Source organism: Eleutherodactylus coqui, chromosome 11 (genome assembly GCF_035609145.1).
Source record: "Eleutherodactylus coqui strain aEleCoq1 chromosome 11, aEleCoq1.hap1, whole genome shotgun sequence".
NCBI lineage: Eukaryota > Metazoa > Chordata > Amphibia > Anura > Eleutherodactylidae > Eleutherodactylus > Eleutherodactylus coqui.
The window spans coordinates 121,790,007-121,810,344 of record NC_089847.1 but is presented as its reverse complement, the minus strand read 5'-3'; the positions used below and the strand labels follow the sequence as shown (position 1 = coordinate 121,810,344).

At 43.6% G+C, this 20,338-nt stretch overlaps 1 protein-coding gene across 1 annotated transcript in view; it reads left to right on the top strand.

Moving 5' to 3' along the window:
• Positions 1-19,612, top strand: part of SLC22A18 (solute carrier family 22 member 18) — a 46,349-nt gene extending 26,737 nt beyond the window's left edge. The window contains exons 5-10 of the mRNA XM_066583459.1: positions 1,819-1,934; positions 2,016-2,117; positions 3,634-3,734; positions 13,672-13,773; positions 15,297-15,417; positions 19,346-19,612. Of these exons, the coding sequence (XP_066439556.1) occupies positions 1,819-1,934; positions 2,016-2,117; positions 3,634-3,734; positions 13,672-13,773; positions 15,297-15,417; positions 19,346-19,533 (730 nt within the window). The 3' untranslated portion in view covers positions 19,534-19,612. The remainder of the gene's footprint in view (positions 1-1,818; positions 1,935-2,015; positions 2,118-3,633; positions 3,735-13,671; positions 13,774-15,296; positions 15,418-19,345) is intronic.
• Positions 19,613-20,338: the final 726 nt, after the last annotated feature.

Below are 20,338 nucleotides of genomic sequence, written 5' to 3'. Positions count from 1 at the left end.
TTCAGTCCAGTGTTGTAGGCATATGTGCCTTTAAGAACACCCCTTTAATGTTGACTATTTTTTTTCTCTACACCATTCATACACAGATATGCTCAGTGTAGCTGCACTGTTATCGGAGCCTGAAGTGGTCTTACATGCTCTTCCATCAGAGCTCCAATTCCTGCTTTCCCCCATGCCTTACACTGCAGCTCTGCTTGCTCAGATTGGCTGCTGTGTACAATCAAGATCTCAGGATCTCAGGAGCATTTGTTGCTCTCTCCGTTCTCCATGCTTTACATTACAGCTCTGCTTGTTTAGTTTGGCTGCTGAGTATAGGCAGAACTTCAGCGTGAAGTCAGGCATTACGTTTTCTTGGATTGATTCATGTGTTGCCCTGTCCGTTTTTCATGCTTTAAACTGAAGCTTTGCTTCTTGAGGTTGGCTGCTGTCTATAAGAACAAAGCAAACATGATCAGTCACTTTGATTTCTTTGGCTCATGGATTTGTTGGTTTCTCTCTCTCCTCCTTGCTTTACACTGCAGCTCTACTTTTTCAGATTGGCGGTTGTGTATAAGCACAAACCCAGCATGATGTCAGTCATGTTGATTTCTTTGGCTTATTAATGTGTTGCCCTGTCCCTTCTCCATGCTTTACACTGCATCACTGCTTTCATACTGGCTGCTATGTACAACTAAAACTGCTATCCTGTAAGTTCTTTATAATGACTTACTTATTCTAATGGCTTATTAATGTGTTGCCCTGTCCCTTCTCCGTGCTTTACACTACAGCTCTGCTTGTTTTGATTGGCTGCTGAGTATAAGCACAATCTCACCGGTAAATTTCGATTTCTTATGTTTATTCCTTTGTTGCCCTGTCTCTTCTCCATGCTTTACACTGAAGCTTTGCTTGTTGAGTTCTTTGGCTTATTAATGTGGTGCCCTGTCCCTTCTCCATGCTTTACACTGAAGCTTTGCTTAGTAGGTTTGGCTACTGTAAATAAAGACAATTCAAACATGAAGTCAGTTATCTTGATTTCTTTGGCTTATTCGTTATTGTCTCACTCCTCCATGCTTTACACTGCAGCTCTGCTTGTTTAGCTTGGCTGCTGAGTATAAGCACAATCTCAGCGTAAAGTCAGTCAGTCTGATTTCTTGGGTTGATTCATTTTGCTACCCTGTTCCTTCTCCATGCTTTACACTGAAGCTTTGCTTGTTGATTTCTTTGGCTTATTAATGTGGTGCCCTGTCCCTTCTCCATGCTTTATACTGAAGCTTTGCTTGTTGATTTCTTATGTTTATTCCTTTGTTGCCCTGTTCCTTCTCCCTGCTTTAAACTGAAGGTTTGCTTGTTGACTTCTTTGGCTTATTAATGTGGTGCCCTGTCCCTTCTCCGTACTTTACACTGAAGCTTTGCTTAGAAGGTTTGGCTACTGTAAATAAATACAATGCAAACATGAAGTCAGTCATCTTGATTTCCTTGGCCCATTCATTTGTTATTGTCTCCCTCCTACATGCTTTACACTGCAGCTCTGCTTGTTTAGATTGTATAAGCACAACCTCAGCGTGAAGTCAGTTATTTCGATTTCTTCGGTTCATTCCTTTGTTGCCCCGTTGTTTTACACTGAAGCTTTGCTTGTTGATCTCTTTCGCTTACTAATGTGTTGCCCTGTCCTTTCTCCATGCTTTACACTGCAGCACTGCTTTATTTCAGATTGGCTGCTGTGCACAAGCAGCGCTGCTGTCCTGTAAGTTCTTTTCTGATGACTTGTGTTTATGTTACGTGATATTATTACTAATAATATTGACACTTGGCACTGATGCCCGCTTCTTGTGTTGGCAGACTTTACACCCCCACCCTGATCGCGCTGGCTGCCAGCCTCGTTAGCTGTGTCATCGTTATGTTCTACATTCCGGCGCAAACCAAAGCAAAGCAAGAAGGACGAGTCCCTCAGCGAAGTAAGGCCGGTCCCACGGTACTTGCTGCAGGCCTGAATGTGTAATGTCACGTACCAACATCTCAACATGATTGTCTTCCAGGTAAACCCAGCGTCTTCAACTTTGGAGAACTCGTCCGGCTCTTACAGTTCCCGGGCGTCATGGCGATTTTTATCATTAAAGTTCTGTCCGGGTTCCCAATAGGTAATAATGATTCTTTAAGAGGTGCCCTGTGTGTATATGGGGTGTCGGGAATACTGCGGTCAGGTAACAGGCAGCCATCATTATTGTAAGACCAGAATTGGGGTCCATCTCTGACCATCCGAACAACTAGAAGATGCTCTTCATTAGGCTCAGCTATGATCAGTGACTCCAGCTCAGCTGCATCATCTCTTGGGGTCATATGTGTCCACCTGAACCATTGTGCGACTTTGCTACCAAAATGTGATGTCACTAGTGTAAGGTAGAACAGACCCTCTATGTAAGGAAATATATATCAGGCTTTGATTCCAGTTCCGACTTTAGGTTAGAAGGCATGCCGTGTGGAATTTTTTGGGGTGTTCCCCTTCCTGGGATGCAATCAACTATATTGCACTGATGAGCAATCTGCCTGTATACACCAGAACAGCTTAGTTGATACATACTGTACCATAATCACGCTCATAACATAAATACAGCACTAGAACCAAGCTCATAACAAATACAGCACCAGAACCAAGTTCATAACATCAGTACAGCACCAAAATCAAGCTCATGACATAAATACAGAACCAGAACCAAGTTCATAACATCAATACAGCACCAAAATCAAGCTCATAACATAAATTCAGTATCAGAACTAATCTTAATACATAGATACAATACCAGAATCAAGCTCAGAACATAAATACAGCAGCAGAACCAACCTCATTACATTTATACAGTAGCAGAACTAAATGATCATGTTACAAGTGCACCTAATGGGCTTAGAGAAGGAGCCCCCGTTTGTCTAACCTTTAAGATGCTATTCCTTACATATAGGAGATTCTTTCTATGGAATAATAAAGTCTACTATGCCCCTTTAAAGCCCTTCTGTGCCCCCCAGTTATAGCGCTTCCACAAGGTAGTTGTGCTCTTTTTGTGCCCTCATCCGATAATAAGGCCCCTTTAGTGCCTCCATAAGGTAAGAGTGCCCTCTCTGTGCTCCACAAGGTGCTGCTGAATGCCGCATGGAGGAAGGAGATCATTTGGCCAGGTGGATCTAAGGGGGGCTACTGCCCCCACTCTAAATCTGCTGGGGGCTGATACCCTGTGGGGCCGCGAAGAGGATCCGGAAGTGTAATAGAAGGCATTGCTGCCATTGATTTCAATAGGAGTGAAGCTGTCTACTACAATTCAGCCCCGACCACCGATGCGGACATCCAGCCCGCTGCACTAACAGGGGATCCTGAACAGCCGATCTCCACCAATCAGAATTGATGACCCATCCTGGGGATAGTCAATGCCTGGAAAACCCCTTTTAAGGGTTTGCAGGAAGGATGACCATAAATGCACGAGTGCCTCTCCCGAAGCGTGGGACACTTATAACATCTCTAATTAGTCTGTAATGAGAAAATCCCTTTAATTCTAGCCCTCCTAAATATTCTGCTGGCTTTCCTAGCAGCTGGCTGGCATTGTGCACTGCATTATGACAGAGGCCCCCTGCAGGATAATCTGCTCACTGCGCTTTGTGTCTCTCCAGGTTTTTTCATGATCATGTTTCCCATCATTTCTGTCGACTTCTTTGGCCTTAACGCGGCTTCGGCCGGATACTTAATGTCATATTTTGGGATTCTTCAGCTGGTAAGTCATCAGATGGCAGACATCGCTGTGACTGATTTCATTGCGAGTCTATGTGCTTTTTACATCCGTGTTTCTTGCGTTTTCAACCTGCAACATCATCCGAGTGTAATCCGTTTTTCTTTTCTGCGCTGATTTTTGCTCTCACAGGGCACGTTTTTTGCGCACGGACACAACCGCGCTCCGATTTAACTGGCTGTTTGGCCTAATGAGTTCCAGATGTGTTTTTTCTCACAGAATTGCGCGGCGAATCGCACATCTCCTTGCACATTGCGTGTGCATTTGTGCACCCCATAGGCTTCCATAGGGCTCTTTGGTGTGCAAACGCATATTTAATTTTTTCTAGTGCGCAAAAGAAGAGAATGTGAATAAAGCCAATGAAATCCATGCGTTCTATTCTCTGTTTTACGTGTGAAGGAGCCCCAAGGGACTTACGTGCGCGATACGCAGAGAATGGAATCCATGGATGTCAATAGGTTTGTTCCAAGGAACCACTTTTTTGCACGTATTTCGTGCGCACGCCAAAAAAATTGGACTAAAACGAATTTCCTGCGTATTTGTGCACCAAGGGTCCCATGAAAGTGTAAGAGGATGCGTGAATCACTGCGCAAAACTGCAGCGAAAAGAACACATCTGGACGTCATTAGCTAAGTAGCCTTTTAAATCGGGGCGGCGGTTTGTCGAGCGCGCATGTGAACGTGCTGCGTCCACAAAAACGTACAGTACTATGCGCAAATCAGCCGACCTTACGCTGAGGCGAGCACATTCGTGCATACGCTTGTCTGAAGGAGCCCTGAAAGGTCACAATGAGCAGACCTCTCACTAATGTAGAAGAGAAAAATAATCATTGCTTTGTCCCTCCTCCATGCTTTACACTGCAGCTCTGCTTGCTCAGACTGGATGTTGTATACTGTATTTTCCTAGCGGCGTCTCAGGTATGTGATCAGTGACGGTCCTTGATCTTTCCACTGTTTGTTTTTAACTTTTCCCCAAAGCAGGCGCTTCTATATTTGGACTTTTGATCTTCCTCCTTTTTATTTCTGTTATTACTCTAAATAACGAGTCGGAAGAAGAAGACCAATAATCGGTGTTTTCGTTAAACCTGCGCCTGTTTGGGCATAAAACACTGAAGCCCGCGAGGAGCGGAAGCGGCTGGGAGCGCCATGATCACCTGCATCAACACGCAGATCTGTCTGATGGGACCTTTATCCTCTAGGGATATATACTGATGGCCTATCCATATACTGGCCCTAATGATGACACGGGGGGTCTGACATCCCCGGACCCCCACCAATCAGCAGTGTTGTACTGCAGGGGTTATATACTACAATAGACTTTTACCACTAGACCCCCACCGATCAGACTCCTATGGATAGTGGAAAAAGTCTATTGTAGTGTAGCCCCTTTAATAAGGCTGAGGAGTTGCAGTACCAGAGGCAGCCTTATGTATGGAAGTGGTGCTGTGTCTTCTTATATAACTCCAATGACCACCACAGTGGGGGTACTAGGGGTCCGATCTTGCATCTCTGGTCTATTGTAAGGCCATTCTCTGTTACTGTATAGTTGCTGCATTGTAGCAGCTTGTGCTCCACTATTAAATACGCATCAGATCCCACCGTTATTTCCCTTTACCTGTCCAGGTATATACAGTCATGTGACATCTAAGCTTCTTCCAGGCTTGTAAAGGCTTAAAATGCAATAGTAGAAACCAATGCACCATGGGAAATGTACAAAATGGTAACAATCAGGTATCCAAGAGATCCAAGATCTCTGCTTGCTGTAATCCAATAGGAGCGTTCAATCTTGGCTTCCATAAACTGCGTCCTTGTCATGTGATGAACGCGCTGATCTGCGGCTCGTTACCAGACTAGGCTACAAATCCTATAACGAAACTTTTGTCCCTTGGAAGCAAAGAATGAAAGTTCCTATTGCATGACAGCAAGCAGAGGTTTTGAAAACGGTGAGAAATGAATGCAGAAAGTATGCTGGAAAATCGTATAATGGTTTCTTATACATTTATGTGCTGAAAGTGGAGTATTCCTTTAATTTTCCCAAATGTCCTCCCCTTCTGGCTGAACCCCTGAGGCACGCGGCACCGTCACTGAGCCGTGGGTGTCCTCTCCTCTCAATGCATCATCTATTCCTGGAACCTCGTTGCCCCCGGCCTATAAACACACATATGGGCGGCTGTTATTTCACCTGCAAGCTATTTCCTTCCTCTCTCACTTATGAATGGCGGGACTGATGCCTACAAAACCGCAGCTTTCTTTGTACTGATCTTCAAAGACGACGGTGAAGCAAAGTTCAGATCCGCCACATAAAGACCCCACTGATTGCAGTCATGTGATCTCGTTATAGCGTGACGGCAGAGCGCTCGCTAATGTATATATCTATATATAGGTCTATATGGATATGGGGCAGATATGGCGGGGGGGGGGGGGGGGGGCTGTAAAGATCCATTCATCCAGGCTGAAAACTGACTTGTATAACGAGCGCTGATCAACGAAGCGCGACGATCAGCGTTCATTCACTGCCATTCAGACATAGCAGAAGATCGGGTCAATGGAGACAAATGATCATTAATGCCATCGTTAGGGGTCATTAATCTACTGTATATCTAGCTAGGAACGAGGCTTTTTGTGCGTCAATCAACGTATTTTACTGCACTTTTTCCGCCCGCAGGGCATGTTTATTTGTGAGCGGCAAGGAAACGCACCAATTGAACTGGCTAATTAGTTCCAGATGTGTTCTTCTACGCAGTGTTTCACCTTGCATTCGCGGACTCCCATTGACTTCTATGGGGACCTTTGGTGCGCAAATGCAGAGAAGGATAGAGCATATTTTAGATTTTTTCGTGCACCCGAAAACGCGCACGCAAATTCGAGCATGGGAACGAACCCATTGAAATTGCGCACACAAATACGGCCGTGTGAAGCCAGCCTAACTGTTCTCATGGAGAGATGGAAAGCCGATCAACAAGAATTCTTATGCACACAAAAATGAGTAAATCCGTTAACGAATGAGTGCTTGCTCATTCATCGGCTGATCATTCAGACGGGTCATTCATGTTCATAATTGGCCTGTGAAAAAGGGCCTTTAAGGGAATCGGTCATCACTTTTTAACATATTGAGGCCTTTTTCCCACGAGCGTATATCGGCCGCCGTTTTCACAGCCGGCTGATATACGATACAATCTGAGGCATTAAACCCGTGAACGGGCACACAAATTCAACATTTGTGCACTCATTCAGACAGCATGGGCCCCCTCGCCGGCTTACCTCCGCTCTCCTCCCTTCTGGCTGTTTGCAATGGGAGTGGGCGGGACAGGGGTGGAGCTAAGCTCCTGCCCCCCCTCCCCGCCCCTTGTCCGCTCCCCGTCCCGCACCCTCCCATTGCAATCAGCTGGAGGGGAGAAGAGTGGGGTTGAGACAGCGAGCGGAAGGGAAGGGGCAACGGCATGGCGGCCTCGGCGCCTATGCGCCGGGGCCCATGCTGTCTGAACGGGCGCACAAATGTTAGATTTGTGCACCCGTTCACGAGTTTTTAACCCTCAGAGCGTAGCGTATATCATCCGGTTGTGAAAACGCTGCTAAACTCCCTCCCACCTCCCTTCTCTATCTGCTGTCATTGGCTCCCATAGGAGCCCATGCAGTGGCCGACGTAATCCAGCCCAAAAGATAGTTCCAGGACTATCTTTTGGGCCCGATGCTATATTGGCCCGGCTGGGCGCTTTTACGTTGCAGGAATACGGCCATGTAATCTGATGCATTGGAATCCAATGCATCAGATCGTAGCATATATCGGTCGACCGTGAAAACGGCGAGCCGCTATACACTCGTGTGAAAGAGCCCTTAGGGACCTGTCAGCAAACTCGCATTGTATGCACAAGATTTGCCACACTCTGAGGATAAGGACTAGTATGTTAATACGAAGCAGAGAGGGGTGGGCTTGTGAGACAAACCTCCAGTCAGCAGAGATGGTACCCGATCCGCTATGACTAAGGGCTTATTCACACGAGAGTATATAGGCCGGCGTTTTCATGGCTGCCCGATATACGCTACCATCTGATGTATTAGATTCCAATGCATCAGATCACAAGGGCGTATTCCCGCTGCGTAAAAGCGCCCGTCCTGGAACTATCTTCCTGGCTTGACTACGGTCACTGCCATAGACTCCTATGGGAGCCAATGAGAGCAGCAGGAGAAGGGAGCTGGGAAGGAGTTTAGCAGCGTGACTGCTAAACTCCCTCCCCCTTCTCTTCTCCTCTCCGCCCCTCGATCCTGTTTGCAATGGGAGGGGGCGGAGCTAAACTCAGCCCCCTCCCATTGCTGGCTGCGGACAGCCAGAGGGGAGGAAAGAGGAGATGAGCCGGCGATGGGGAGGGAAGAGGGAGACAGCCTAGAAGAGCGAAACTGTCTTTCCCCATCCGACGGTATATACGCTGATCCATGCATCACATGGTAGCATATATAAGCCGGCCGTGAAAATGCCGGCCAATATACGCTCACATGCCTAAGCCCTAAGCAAGTTATCACAGGTAAGTTACAAGCGTGTATAAATGGTGACTATTAGAACCAATGGAATCCTATGGAAACGTTCAGACAAAAGAATTTTAAGGGCTTGTACCTAAAATAATAGGACATGCGTGACTGAAACCCGCAACTAAAATGCCCTGCTGCATGAATAGATAGGACCTGACCAATCTATGAGCCAGATGCACAGGAGTCTCCATAGACTATTATGGGAGCGGGACAAAAAGGGATGGGGGAGGGAGTTTATCTACGTCTGGCGCTCGGAAAAGAAGACCCGTGTCTGTAGTTTAGACATTAGAAGTCTGGAGGATCCCTACTGACCGAGGGAATTCCGAACAGCAGCGTATTTTTTCCTGCAACACGCCGCTACCAATCGTGTTAATGGGTGACTTCTCGGCTAATTAAGCTCGGGACTTGATTATGGGAAATGTTCCATTCACGCTATTTTTCACGCAGTTAGCCACAATTTTTTGCCTGGGTAACTTCAGTGTGATTTTCACGCTTGTGTGAATGAGGCCTACATTTTAGAAACACATATATGCTAAAAAGTGATGACAAGTTCCCTAATTTAGTCATAGTCTAGGTCAGTGTTCCCCAACTCCAGTCCTCATGCCTCCCCAACAGGTCATGTTTTCAGGATTTCCTCAGTATTGCGCAGGGGATGTAATTATCGTCGGTCCGGCGTAACGACCTGGTCTCACAATAGCAAATTATGGGGACAGGAGGAAACTTTGTGCTGCTTATGTATCTAAAGAGTGAGAAGAATCTGCTCTCAGACACTCCAGGAAGATCTCAATTTATTATGGCGTGTGATCACTGTTTGTTTAATTGTTCTCGAGCTATGAAGTGTACATTGGGTGAGTTTTGGGTGATTTTCTATACGTGACACGCTGTGCAACAGTTTGTGTAGGCTTGTAAGAGGGCCAGCTTGTTCCAGCTCTTACACATGAGAAATAATTGCTATTCTGTGACCTAAATTTAAAATATCAACATTGTAACATTAGTTTTCCCAAATCATAAACAGCGACTTAAATGTCATTGCAGTGTGTATTGTTTTCTAAACAATCACAAATCCAACAGTAAAAGGTAACTGTTCGAAATAAATAATTTGCCACTCACTTACCTACCGGTAGTATGATACTGCCCTCTATGTACTAGAATATAACTACTATAATACTGCCCTCTATGTACAAGAATATAACTACTATAATACTGCCTCTATGTACAAGAATATAGCTACTATAATACTGCCCCCTATGTACAAGAATATAACTACTGTAATACTGCCTCCTATGTGCAAGAATATAACTACTATAATACTGCCACCTATGTACAAGAATATAACTACTATAATACTGCCCCCTATGTACAAGAATATAACTACTATAATACTGCCTCCTATGTGCAAGAATATAACTACTATAATACTGCCACCTATGTACAAGAATATAACTACTATAATACTGCCTCCTATGTGCAAGAATATAACTACTATAATACTGCCCCCTATGTACAAGAATATAACTACTATAATACTGCTCCCTATATACAAGAATATAACTAGTATAATACTGCCCTCTATATACAAGAATATAACTACTATAATACTGCCCTCTATGTACAAGAATATAACTACTATAATACTGCCCCCTATGTACAAGAATATAACTGCTATAATACTGCCCCCTATGTACAAGAATATAACTACTATAATACTGCTCCCTATATACAAGAATATAACTAGTATAATACTGCCCTCTATATACAAGAATATAACTACTATAATACTGCCCTCTATGTACAAGAATATAACTACTATAATACTGCTCCTATGTACAAGAATATAACTACTATAATACTGCCCCCTATGTACAAGAATATAACTACTGTAATACTGCCTCCTATGTGCAAGAATATAACTACTATAATACTGCACCCTATGTACAAGAATATAACTACTATAATACTGCCTCCTATGTACAAGAATATAACTACTATAATACTGCCCCTATGTACAAGAATATAACTACTATAATACTGCTCCCTATGTACAAGAATATAACTACTATAATACTGCTCCTATGTACAAGAATATAACTACTATAATACTGCCCCCTATGTACAAGAATATAACTACTATAATACTGCTTCCTATGTACAAGAATATAACTACTATAATACTGCCTCCTATGTACAAGAATATAACTACTATAATACTGCCCCCTATGTACAAGAGTATAACTACTATAATACTGCCCCCTATGTACAAGAATATAACTACTATAATACTGCCCCCTATGTACAAGAATATAACTACTATAATACTGCTCCCTATGTACAAGAATATAAGTACTATAATACTGCCCCCTATGTACAAGAATATAGCTACTATAATACTGCTCATTATGTACAAGAATATAACTACTATAATACTGCCCCCTATGTACAAGAATATAACTACTATAATACTGCCCCCTATGTAAAAGAATATAACTACTATAATACTGCTCCCTATGTACAAGAATATAACTACTATAATACTGCCTCCTATGTACAAGAATATAACTACTATAATACTGCCCCCTATGTACAAGAATATAACTACTATAATACTGCCCCCTATGTACAAGAATATAACTACTATAATACTGCCCCTATGTACAAGAATATAACTACTATAATACTGCCCCTATGTACGAGAATATAACTAATATAATACTGCCTCCTATGTACAAGAATATAACTACTATAATACTGCCCCCTATGTACAAGAATATAACTACTATAATACTGCCCCTATGTACAAGAATAAAACTACTATAATACTGCCCCTATGTACAAGAATATAACTAATATAATACTGCCCTCTATGTACAGGAATATAACTACTATAATACTGCTCCTATGTACAAGAATATAACTACTATAATACTGTCCCCTATGTACAAGAATATAACTGCTATAATACTGCTCCTATGTACAACTATATAACTACTATAATACTGCTCCTATGTACAAGAATATAACTGCTATAATACTGCTCCTATGTACAAGAATATAACTACTATAATACTGCTCCCTATGTGCAAGAATATAACTGCTATAATACTGCTCCTATGTACAAGAATATAACTAATATAATACTGCCCTCTATGTACAGGAATATAACTACTATAATACTGCTCCTATGTACAAGAATATAACTACTATAATACTGTCCCCTATGTACAAGAATATAACTGCTATAATACTGCTCCTATGTACAACTATATAACTACTATAATACTGCTCCTATGTACAAGAATATAACTGCTATAATACTGCTCCTATGTACAAGAATATAACTACTATAATACTGCTCCCTATGTGCAAGAATATAACTGCTATAATACTGCTCCTATGTACAAGAATATAACTGCTATAATACTGCTCCTATGTACAAGAATATAACTACTATAATACTGCCCCCTATGTGCAAGAATATAACTGCTATAATACTGCTCCTATGTACAAGAATATAACTACTATAATACTGGTCCCATAAAATTAAGATCTCGTCTGCCTGTAATGGGCTTGTTGGCTTTCAGGACTAGTCCGCTCCCACCTTAGTGACCTGGATATCTAGTATGTGACCACAGACATCTGGACAGGAATGCGGTCCTGTGTTCTGCGCACTGATCTTAACTTGCAGCATTTTTTCTACAGTCGGAAGGTTTCCTACGGGCTTTTATGTGAGGGGAGCGGCCTATTGTCATCTTGTATAGGTGGCATTACGCAGGTCTTATGTCCCTGGCGCTCACGGTTGCTCTTTTACATTGCGCAGCTCCTATGATGTGCTCGGACTTGTCGTTGAGGTGGGGTTCCCCAGCTGCTCATTGTTTCTCTTCTTATTTTCTCACGCTTTTGCTTTGGAGACTCTGAGAAAAGAGTAACATTTAATATTAGGAGCAGAGAAGCTGATAACTGCGATCGCAGTTGGCAGGGGCGTAACTATAGAGGATGCAGGGGATGCGGTTGCACCCAGGTCCAGGAGCCTTAGGGGGCCTATAAGGCCTCTCTTCTCCATATAGGGAACCCAGTACTATGATTAAAGCATTATAGTTGGGGGCCCTGTCACAGGTTTTGCATCGGGCCCAGGAGCTTCAAGTTACTTCTCTGGCAGTTGGTATTCTACTTCATGGTGGCCTCTGGTGAGAAGTGAGATACAGAAAGAGAGAATGACATTGACTTTCACTCTCATTCACCAGAGTAAATCCTTTCCTCTGTACTTACAGCTATAGTATAATGTTTAGGTACTTACCTATGGACAACCTGAGATGGACACTTCCTCTGTGAATTCTCTATCACATCCTCTTAGGATCTCTCTATGGCATCTACAAGTCTATGTACCATAGTAGTAGCTAGGATTGGAATGGTCCACTAGACCACTAGGCAATCCTCCGGTGGGCTCAGACTCTAATGCATTCACCCCCTGTAATATTACAGAGCCAGTAGACAATTGTCCAATGTGGAGGTGACTTTGGAGTCAATCACCTGACATGTTTTGTATAGATGGAGAGAGGGACCTCAAAATGATTTCAGGAACCCCAGTCTGACTCTGGAGGTAACGTCCACATATGTTAACCCCAAGGCCCTTACACATGGGCAGTGGCAACCTCTTCAGGACTCCAGCCAATGCACTTAGAGCAAAAGCAGAACATCACCCATCTCCCCTACAAGCAATCATTATGGAAGTGCCAAGGTGCCCTTATTCCTATGTGATGTAGTTTTTGCTATGTGGCCCCTTTTTTGCGTCTTTCAGTTGCTTCTTAAGAGGGTTGTCCAGTTGTAAGCTTGTGATGGCCTGTTCTTGGTAGATCAGCGAGGTTCGTCGGCTGGAACCCCTACTGATCAGCTGTCCTCTGGGCTGGTGTGCTCATGCACTAAGCTGATTTGTGAATGAAGCAGACAGCTCTGTTTTCACTGCAGTGGTGATGCCTGGTATTGCAAGCCATTCACATCAATGGGAACTTTGCTTGTAATACCAGGACTCGCCACTGCAGTGAGAACAGAGCTGTCTACTTTCTGCATCAATCAGCTCACCGCACAATCTCAGACAGCTCATAAAAGGGGGCCCACGATAGCAGATGCCAGCTGATCTACTATTCATGGACTATCGTGTAGACAGGCCACCAAGAGTTTAGAAATGGATGGAGGTCTTGTTGATCCTATTGAATAATGCATTTTCCTCAAGACCCTTATTGTAATTCATAGATGATGGAAACTCAGGGGGTGGGCAGGAATTAACCCATTTGTTCCTCCCTTGGTCTGATCCCTGGTATACATACATTTATTACTCCTCACTATTTTTACTTTTCTTTGTCTCGTTTGCTCGCTGGGTCTAATTGATAACCTTTTTTATGTTCTAGGTTGTCCAGGGGCTCATGGTCGGACAACTGACCAGCCGTCTCTCAGATGATACCATGCTCATGCTAAGTATAGTGGTGTCTATTGTAGTTGGACTGGGCGTGGTAAGAATTGTCAAAACCGTATTCAGACATTCGTTTCTGGAAAAGCCACTTCTAAACTATCACCCAACCGAGCCAGCCATGGTGTACCCACAACAACTAATATAGTGCCAGCCATGGTGTACCCACAACAACTAATATAGTGCCTCCTTAATAGTTACATCCAGGTGCCTCCATAATAGAGCCAGCTACAGTGTCTCCATAACAGCACTAGTTATAGTGCCCCCATAAAAGTACCACCATGGTACATAAATTAACCATAAGAGGGTGTGATATATCCTCAGTCCAAGATATTAGACTCCTTGTGCCCCCATAACAGTGCCAATTATTTTGCTCCATAACAATTCATTATAGGTGCCCTTATACCTGAGCCAACAACTATAAACCCATTATAGCACCAGATATAGTACCTCTTAGTAGTTCCATCCAGGGGCCCTTATCAGAGAGTCAGCCAAAGTGCCGGATACACTGTCTTACCAAAAGTAATTGGCCACCTGAGTAAGAATCAAAGTTAATATCTATTTCCATATGTTAATACTTAGTGGGGCTCCATTGGTCCCAATGACATCAGATACTCTCCATGGCATACTGTCTACTAATATCTCAAACCCTTCAGCTGGTATTTCCCTCCATTCATCCAGCAAATGTCTGTCGAGTTCTCTCAAAGAAGATGCCTGTCTACAATTGCTCCAGGAGCATCGTCATTGGACAGTTGAGCAATGGAACAACCTTCTAAAGAGTGATGAATCCTGCCACTCCATCTTCAACTCACATAGACGTACCCGGGTGTAGAGGATCCTGGGGAACACTTTTTGCCTGATTGTGTTGCCCCAACAGTTAAGTATGGAGGAGGTTCTGTTATGGTCTGGGGATGTGTTACATGGCATGGTCTTGGTCCGTTGGTTGTAGTGACAAGACCCATGAACATGGAGGTGACCCTGACATTCTAGACCATAATGTGCTGCCGACAATGTGACAATACTCTGGGAATGGTCGGCCATACTTCCAACAAGACAACGCGCCTTATCACACATCCAGCACCGTTTTATGTTGGTTTGAGGATATGGATGTTCCATGATTGGACTGGCTGCACAGATTCCCGACCTGAACCCTACTGAACATCTTTGGGACGAACTGGAACGGCAGGTCAGGAAATATGATTAGCAATCATCTTGAGAGAACTCGCCAGGCGTTTGCAAGGTGAATGGAGGGAAATACCAGCTAAAGTGCATCAGATGTTAGTAGAATGTATGCCGCAGAGAGTATCCAATGTCATTAGAGCCAAAGGAGCCCCACTTTATACTACTTTTGATTCCTGCTCAGGTGTTTAAGTACTTTTGGTAGGATAGCGTATTGTGCCCCTTAACGTCCATCCAGCTGCTCTATAACAGAACTGGTCACAGTGGCCCCATGACTGGACATGAAGAAATAAGTTTCATGATGTACTATAAGATGGTGTAATAAGTTCTTAGTCCCGGCACCGTCATTTGATTCCTTATGACACAATTTTCTATTTCATCCTTTAGACCATAATGACAAATGTTTTCCACTTCTGCATCATCGCTCTCCCGATGGTCTTCACCCTCTGCGTCTCAGGGGTCATTACAGACAGCATCTTAACCAAAGCCGTACCTCCCTCAGAAACTGGTATGTACTATGGACAGCGAGATCACTGAAGATCGGGGTCTGGGTAGACCTCCTAAGGTTGTACTGTGTATGATACAGTGAGTTATGGCCCCCCGGGTGTGTAGACCTTCAGGTGTCTCCACCACATTACATACTACCTGTATACTGGCTATACTCCAGTATGGCCGTAGGCGGTGATTGCAATACAAGGACAGAAGCAGACATGGGACTAATTGTGAACCCAAACCTGAAGACTCGCACCCATAGGAATGCACTGAATGTACGATGGGACATTCCTGCGGTAAATCTTACGTAATCATTGAAACCTTGCGCCACTTGAATGGTACAAATGTGTATTGCAAAAGTGGAGTCATGACCTGCTTGTATCTGGCATCGCAAGGCAGACATTTCATGCCGGTCCCTCACCTTGGGGACCTAAGGGACATTTTTTTACGTAAATAAAGCTTAACCCCTTAGTGACACGTGTATTTTAGCCATAAGGGTGCAACGATTTTGCAGGGATTTTCATCTCCATTTTTCAAAAGCCATAACATTTTTATTCTTTTGTCGATATGGCCGTATGAGCCCCCCCCCCCTTTTTTTTACAGCATTAATCATGTGTCATAAATGATACATTTTTCCTGTGGGTTACCACAATTATGACAATACTAAAATAAAAAAAGGGGCAGGACAGGGCGGGAGCTAGTGTGCCAAGCTCCCGCCCCCTCCCATTGCAAACAGCCAGCAAGGGGCAGAAAGAAGGAGGGAAGGGGCCGGGAGTTTAGCAGTCACACTGCTAAACTCCCTCCCGCCTCCTTTCTCCGGCAGATGTCATAGGCTCCCATAGGAGTCTATGGCAGCAACTTACATATTCTGACTAGGAAGGTAGTTCCTGAACTATCTTTCTTGGATGAGGTGAAAGCGCCCCGCCGAAATACGAACCATATGCACTATCTTGGCTGGCCGGGCACTTTCACACCACGCTAATACGCCCATGTAAACTGATGCATTGTAAACCAATGTATCAGATGTGCAGCGTAAATCAGCTGAGCGTGAAAGCGCTGCCGATATACGCTCGTGTGAATAAAGCCTTATTGTGGTTTTTTGAGAAGCGAAATTAACAAGAAAAACATTTTGGCTGTTTTTTAGGGTTTTTTTTTTTTTACAGCGTCTGCCATGCAGGATAAAAAGTGTGTTCAATTTATTATATAGGTTGTTAAGGATGAAATGATAACTGACTTTTTTTTTTTTTTGTTAAATGAAAAGAGGAAACTGCACAAAGGTGGTGTGTTTTTTGTTTTTTTTTTTACATTTTTCATTGCTTATCATAGTGATCAGATCCGTGGCAGACCCGGACAGCATTGACTGACATCCATTTGCCATATCAAGCCATCGTTCCCCTGCGGTGAACCTTTGTGACCTGTTTACATGCCACAATCAACAGTGGTTAAGGCATGTAAGGCGTTAACAGCGGGGATCGGTGTTCACATCAAGTCCCGCTGTTAATAAGGAAGTTCGTCTGTCAGTCATAGGTGGCTCCCTCTGCGGATAGCTCATTCAGGGGAATCACTTCCAATCTACATCTTGGGCTAAGAAGAAGTTAAAGGGGTTGTTCCACAATTAACTTTTATCACCTATCCATTGGATAAGTGATATAAGTCTATTTAGCGGGAGTCAGCCCCACCCCTCCACCCACCCCGCCCCCCAAAACCAAAGTGTAGTGAATGGAACGTGAACGATCATAGATGAATTGTTCCTCCTCCATATCGGCCTGTGTAAACAGCTGGTTAAACGAACCTCGATCTTGATGATCAGCACCTATTTATCGGCCTGCGTAAAAGGGCCCAAATAGTGATCTGGAAACTCATACAGAAAGGAAGTAAATGAAAGTTGCAGCACTTTTCATAGTCCAATAGCCAGGCTTTATATACCCACGACCAGAAGACCCGTCCACAGACCCATCCTGTGTCGCCTCCCAGCTTGGTACCTGTCTGGACTTTGGATTTCGGACTAGCAGAATGTTTCTGGTCTCTACTGCTTGCACCCGGATCTTTCTATGTTATGTAACTTCTCTCATTTGGATATCTTCTTACAGCAACTCAGGTGTCAGAAATGAATCCGCACATTCCAAGCCTGTTTGTCTAGTTTTGTATTACTGTTTAGTAGGAGTTTTGCATTCTAGACCTTCCCATGCCCAGAACACAAGGAGCAGCGACTAAGCCCCTGGCACCTGCAAGGAGATACACAAAGGCTGGCAGCTAATAATAGACTATCAGTGTCGGCCTTCATACCTTCCCCAACATTCAAATATGTCTAAAAGAATAAATCCAGTATCAGATGTCAGTGGAATTTTACTAAATTCACAGTGTGTAAAAGTTTATAAAAGTTTAGAGAAACTTTTATTCTCAATCCCCCTCTTCTCCTGCTGCCGCCCCTGTCATACGCTTCCTTGTCCTCATCATCTCATGAGTCCACAGGTCACTGCCTCTCATTCCTCTTCTGAAATACTCTGCTGACAGTCGGGCGAGGGCTCGTTTTTTGCGGGACGTCCTGTAATTTCTATTGGTACCATCTTGGAATACATATGTCTTTTTGATCGCTTTTTACTACATTTTTTCTTGGAGACAGGGTGACTAAAAAAAAGAGGAATTCTGATATTCTGTATTTTTCTCTGACGTTCACTGTGCGGGATAAATAATGCGTTACTTTGATAGATCGGACTTATGATTTTTTTTTATTTTGACTTTTTATATATGAGAAAAGGAGTTAAAAAAAACCCAAAACATTTATCTCTGTTTTTTTGATAACTAATAAAACTTTTTAAAACTTATTTTTACATTTCTTTTTTTTAGTCCCCACAGGGAACATAAACTTACGACGGTTAGTATAATGTAATACCGTAGTATTATATTATACCGCGATTGCACAGGCATCCTACCAAGCCACGCCACAGGCACAGGTTGATAGTCAATCTGCAATGGCAGTCCTGGGGGTTTTCAGAAGGCCCAGGCTGCCATGGCAACTGAATGCCCATAGGTAATCTCATTGCAGGGTGCCGTTTGGGACCCCTGAACTCCGATCGGGACATTTAAATGCCGCTGTCAGAATTGACTGAGGCATTTAAAGGGGTAACAGCTGTAATCAGCAGAAGTGCTGATCACAAATGTTGCAGGCGGGTGTCAGCTGTAAAAAACAGCTCCCAATTCCCCCTATACAAACTGCATAGAGGGGGATTGGGAGCGTTAAGGGGTTAAAAATCGCATCACACTTGCATGAATCTAGTATATATATGCTATGTGATTTTTTTTTATTTTTTTTTTTAATTTAAGGTCCATTTAGACACAACGATTATCGCTCAAAAGATGTCTTTTGAGCGATAATTGTTGTGTCATTTAAGTGCAAGGTGATCGCTCAAATGTGGGGCGATACCCTTGCGCTCCCAGCGGAGGATGCAGAGGACAAGCGGGGGGCCACTTGTTCTCTGCATCCAGCTGTTCCCTGCTGTAAGCGCCCAGTTGTCATACAGCTGAGAGCTCCCAGCAGAGAATGTAGAAGACAAGTGGGGTGGCCCCGCTTGTCTTGTGCATCTAGCTGTTCCCCGCTCTGAGTGCCCATCTGTTATACAGTCGAGTGCTACAAGCGTAGGATGCAGAAGACAAGCGGGGTGTCCCCGCTTGTCTTCTGCATCCAGCTGTTCTCTGCTCAGTGCGCCTGGCTGTCAGTCTGTGACTTCCACTTATCTCCATTCCCCAAAACTGCCCCTGCCACATGCAGCCCCTGTCTCACTATCATCATCGCATGAGGGGACAGGTCACTGCCCCCTACAAGATCGGCACACCCCTATCCTGCTGTTATCCTTCCCTTGTCATTGATTGTGGGGTAATCTCCACAGATATGGCGCCCCCATCTGGTGTTGTGGCTACAAATGATTTTGTACTTTCTCTTGTAGGAGCGATGCTTGGAATCTGCGCGACTATCCAGCCCCTCACACGGACCATAGGACCCACCATTGCCGGATATCTCTATAGACACTATGGGGTGCCGTCCTTCGGCCTGTTTAACATTATAGTTAGTGTATTGTTATTAATGTACCTTGTAAATAGACAAGTCAAGCGAAACGCCGGGAAGAAGGACTAGAACAATCACTGAACGTTTATATGTAGATATTTTAATATATTACATTAATTATTACAAATCTAATAAATCTTATAGGAGACCCTTCTGAAGCCTCCATTGCTGTATACAGAGAACCCACAAGACGACAATATATTATGAGCCTATTGCTTCCACCTGGGCAGCTCAACCATAGGGAACAGGGTGGAGCAGTGATGTGAAACCTGAAGCTATCCAACCTTTGGAGGACTATAACTCCCAGCAAACCTTGATAGCCACAGTCAGTGTTGGCCTTAGGTTAGGTGGCACCGTGTGCAGCATATTTTTTTTAGTACTGCTGTCAAAAGAAAAAAATAATGCATATTGTACTTATAGACAGTCTGCGTGTATTTTGCTTTTGCAGAAAGCAGCAAGATAGGAGTATACTCACACAAGAACAGCTAAGTGAATAAATACTGTTCCAGAACCAAGCTCAGTACATTTATACAGCACCAGAACCAAGCTCAGAACATAGATACAGTACCAGAACCAAGCTCATAATGTAAATACAGCACCAGAACCAAAATCAGTACATAGATACAATACCAGAACCAAACACAGAACATAAATACAGCACCAGAACCAAGCTGAGTTTATAAATGCAGTACCAGAACCAGGCTCATAATATAAAAGCAACACAAACCAATTTCAGTGCATAGATATAATACCAGAACCAAGTATGTTCATAAATACAGCACCAGAACCAAACTCAGAACATACATACAACACCAGAACCAACCTCAGTACATAGATACAATACCATAACCAAGCTCATAACATAAATACAGTA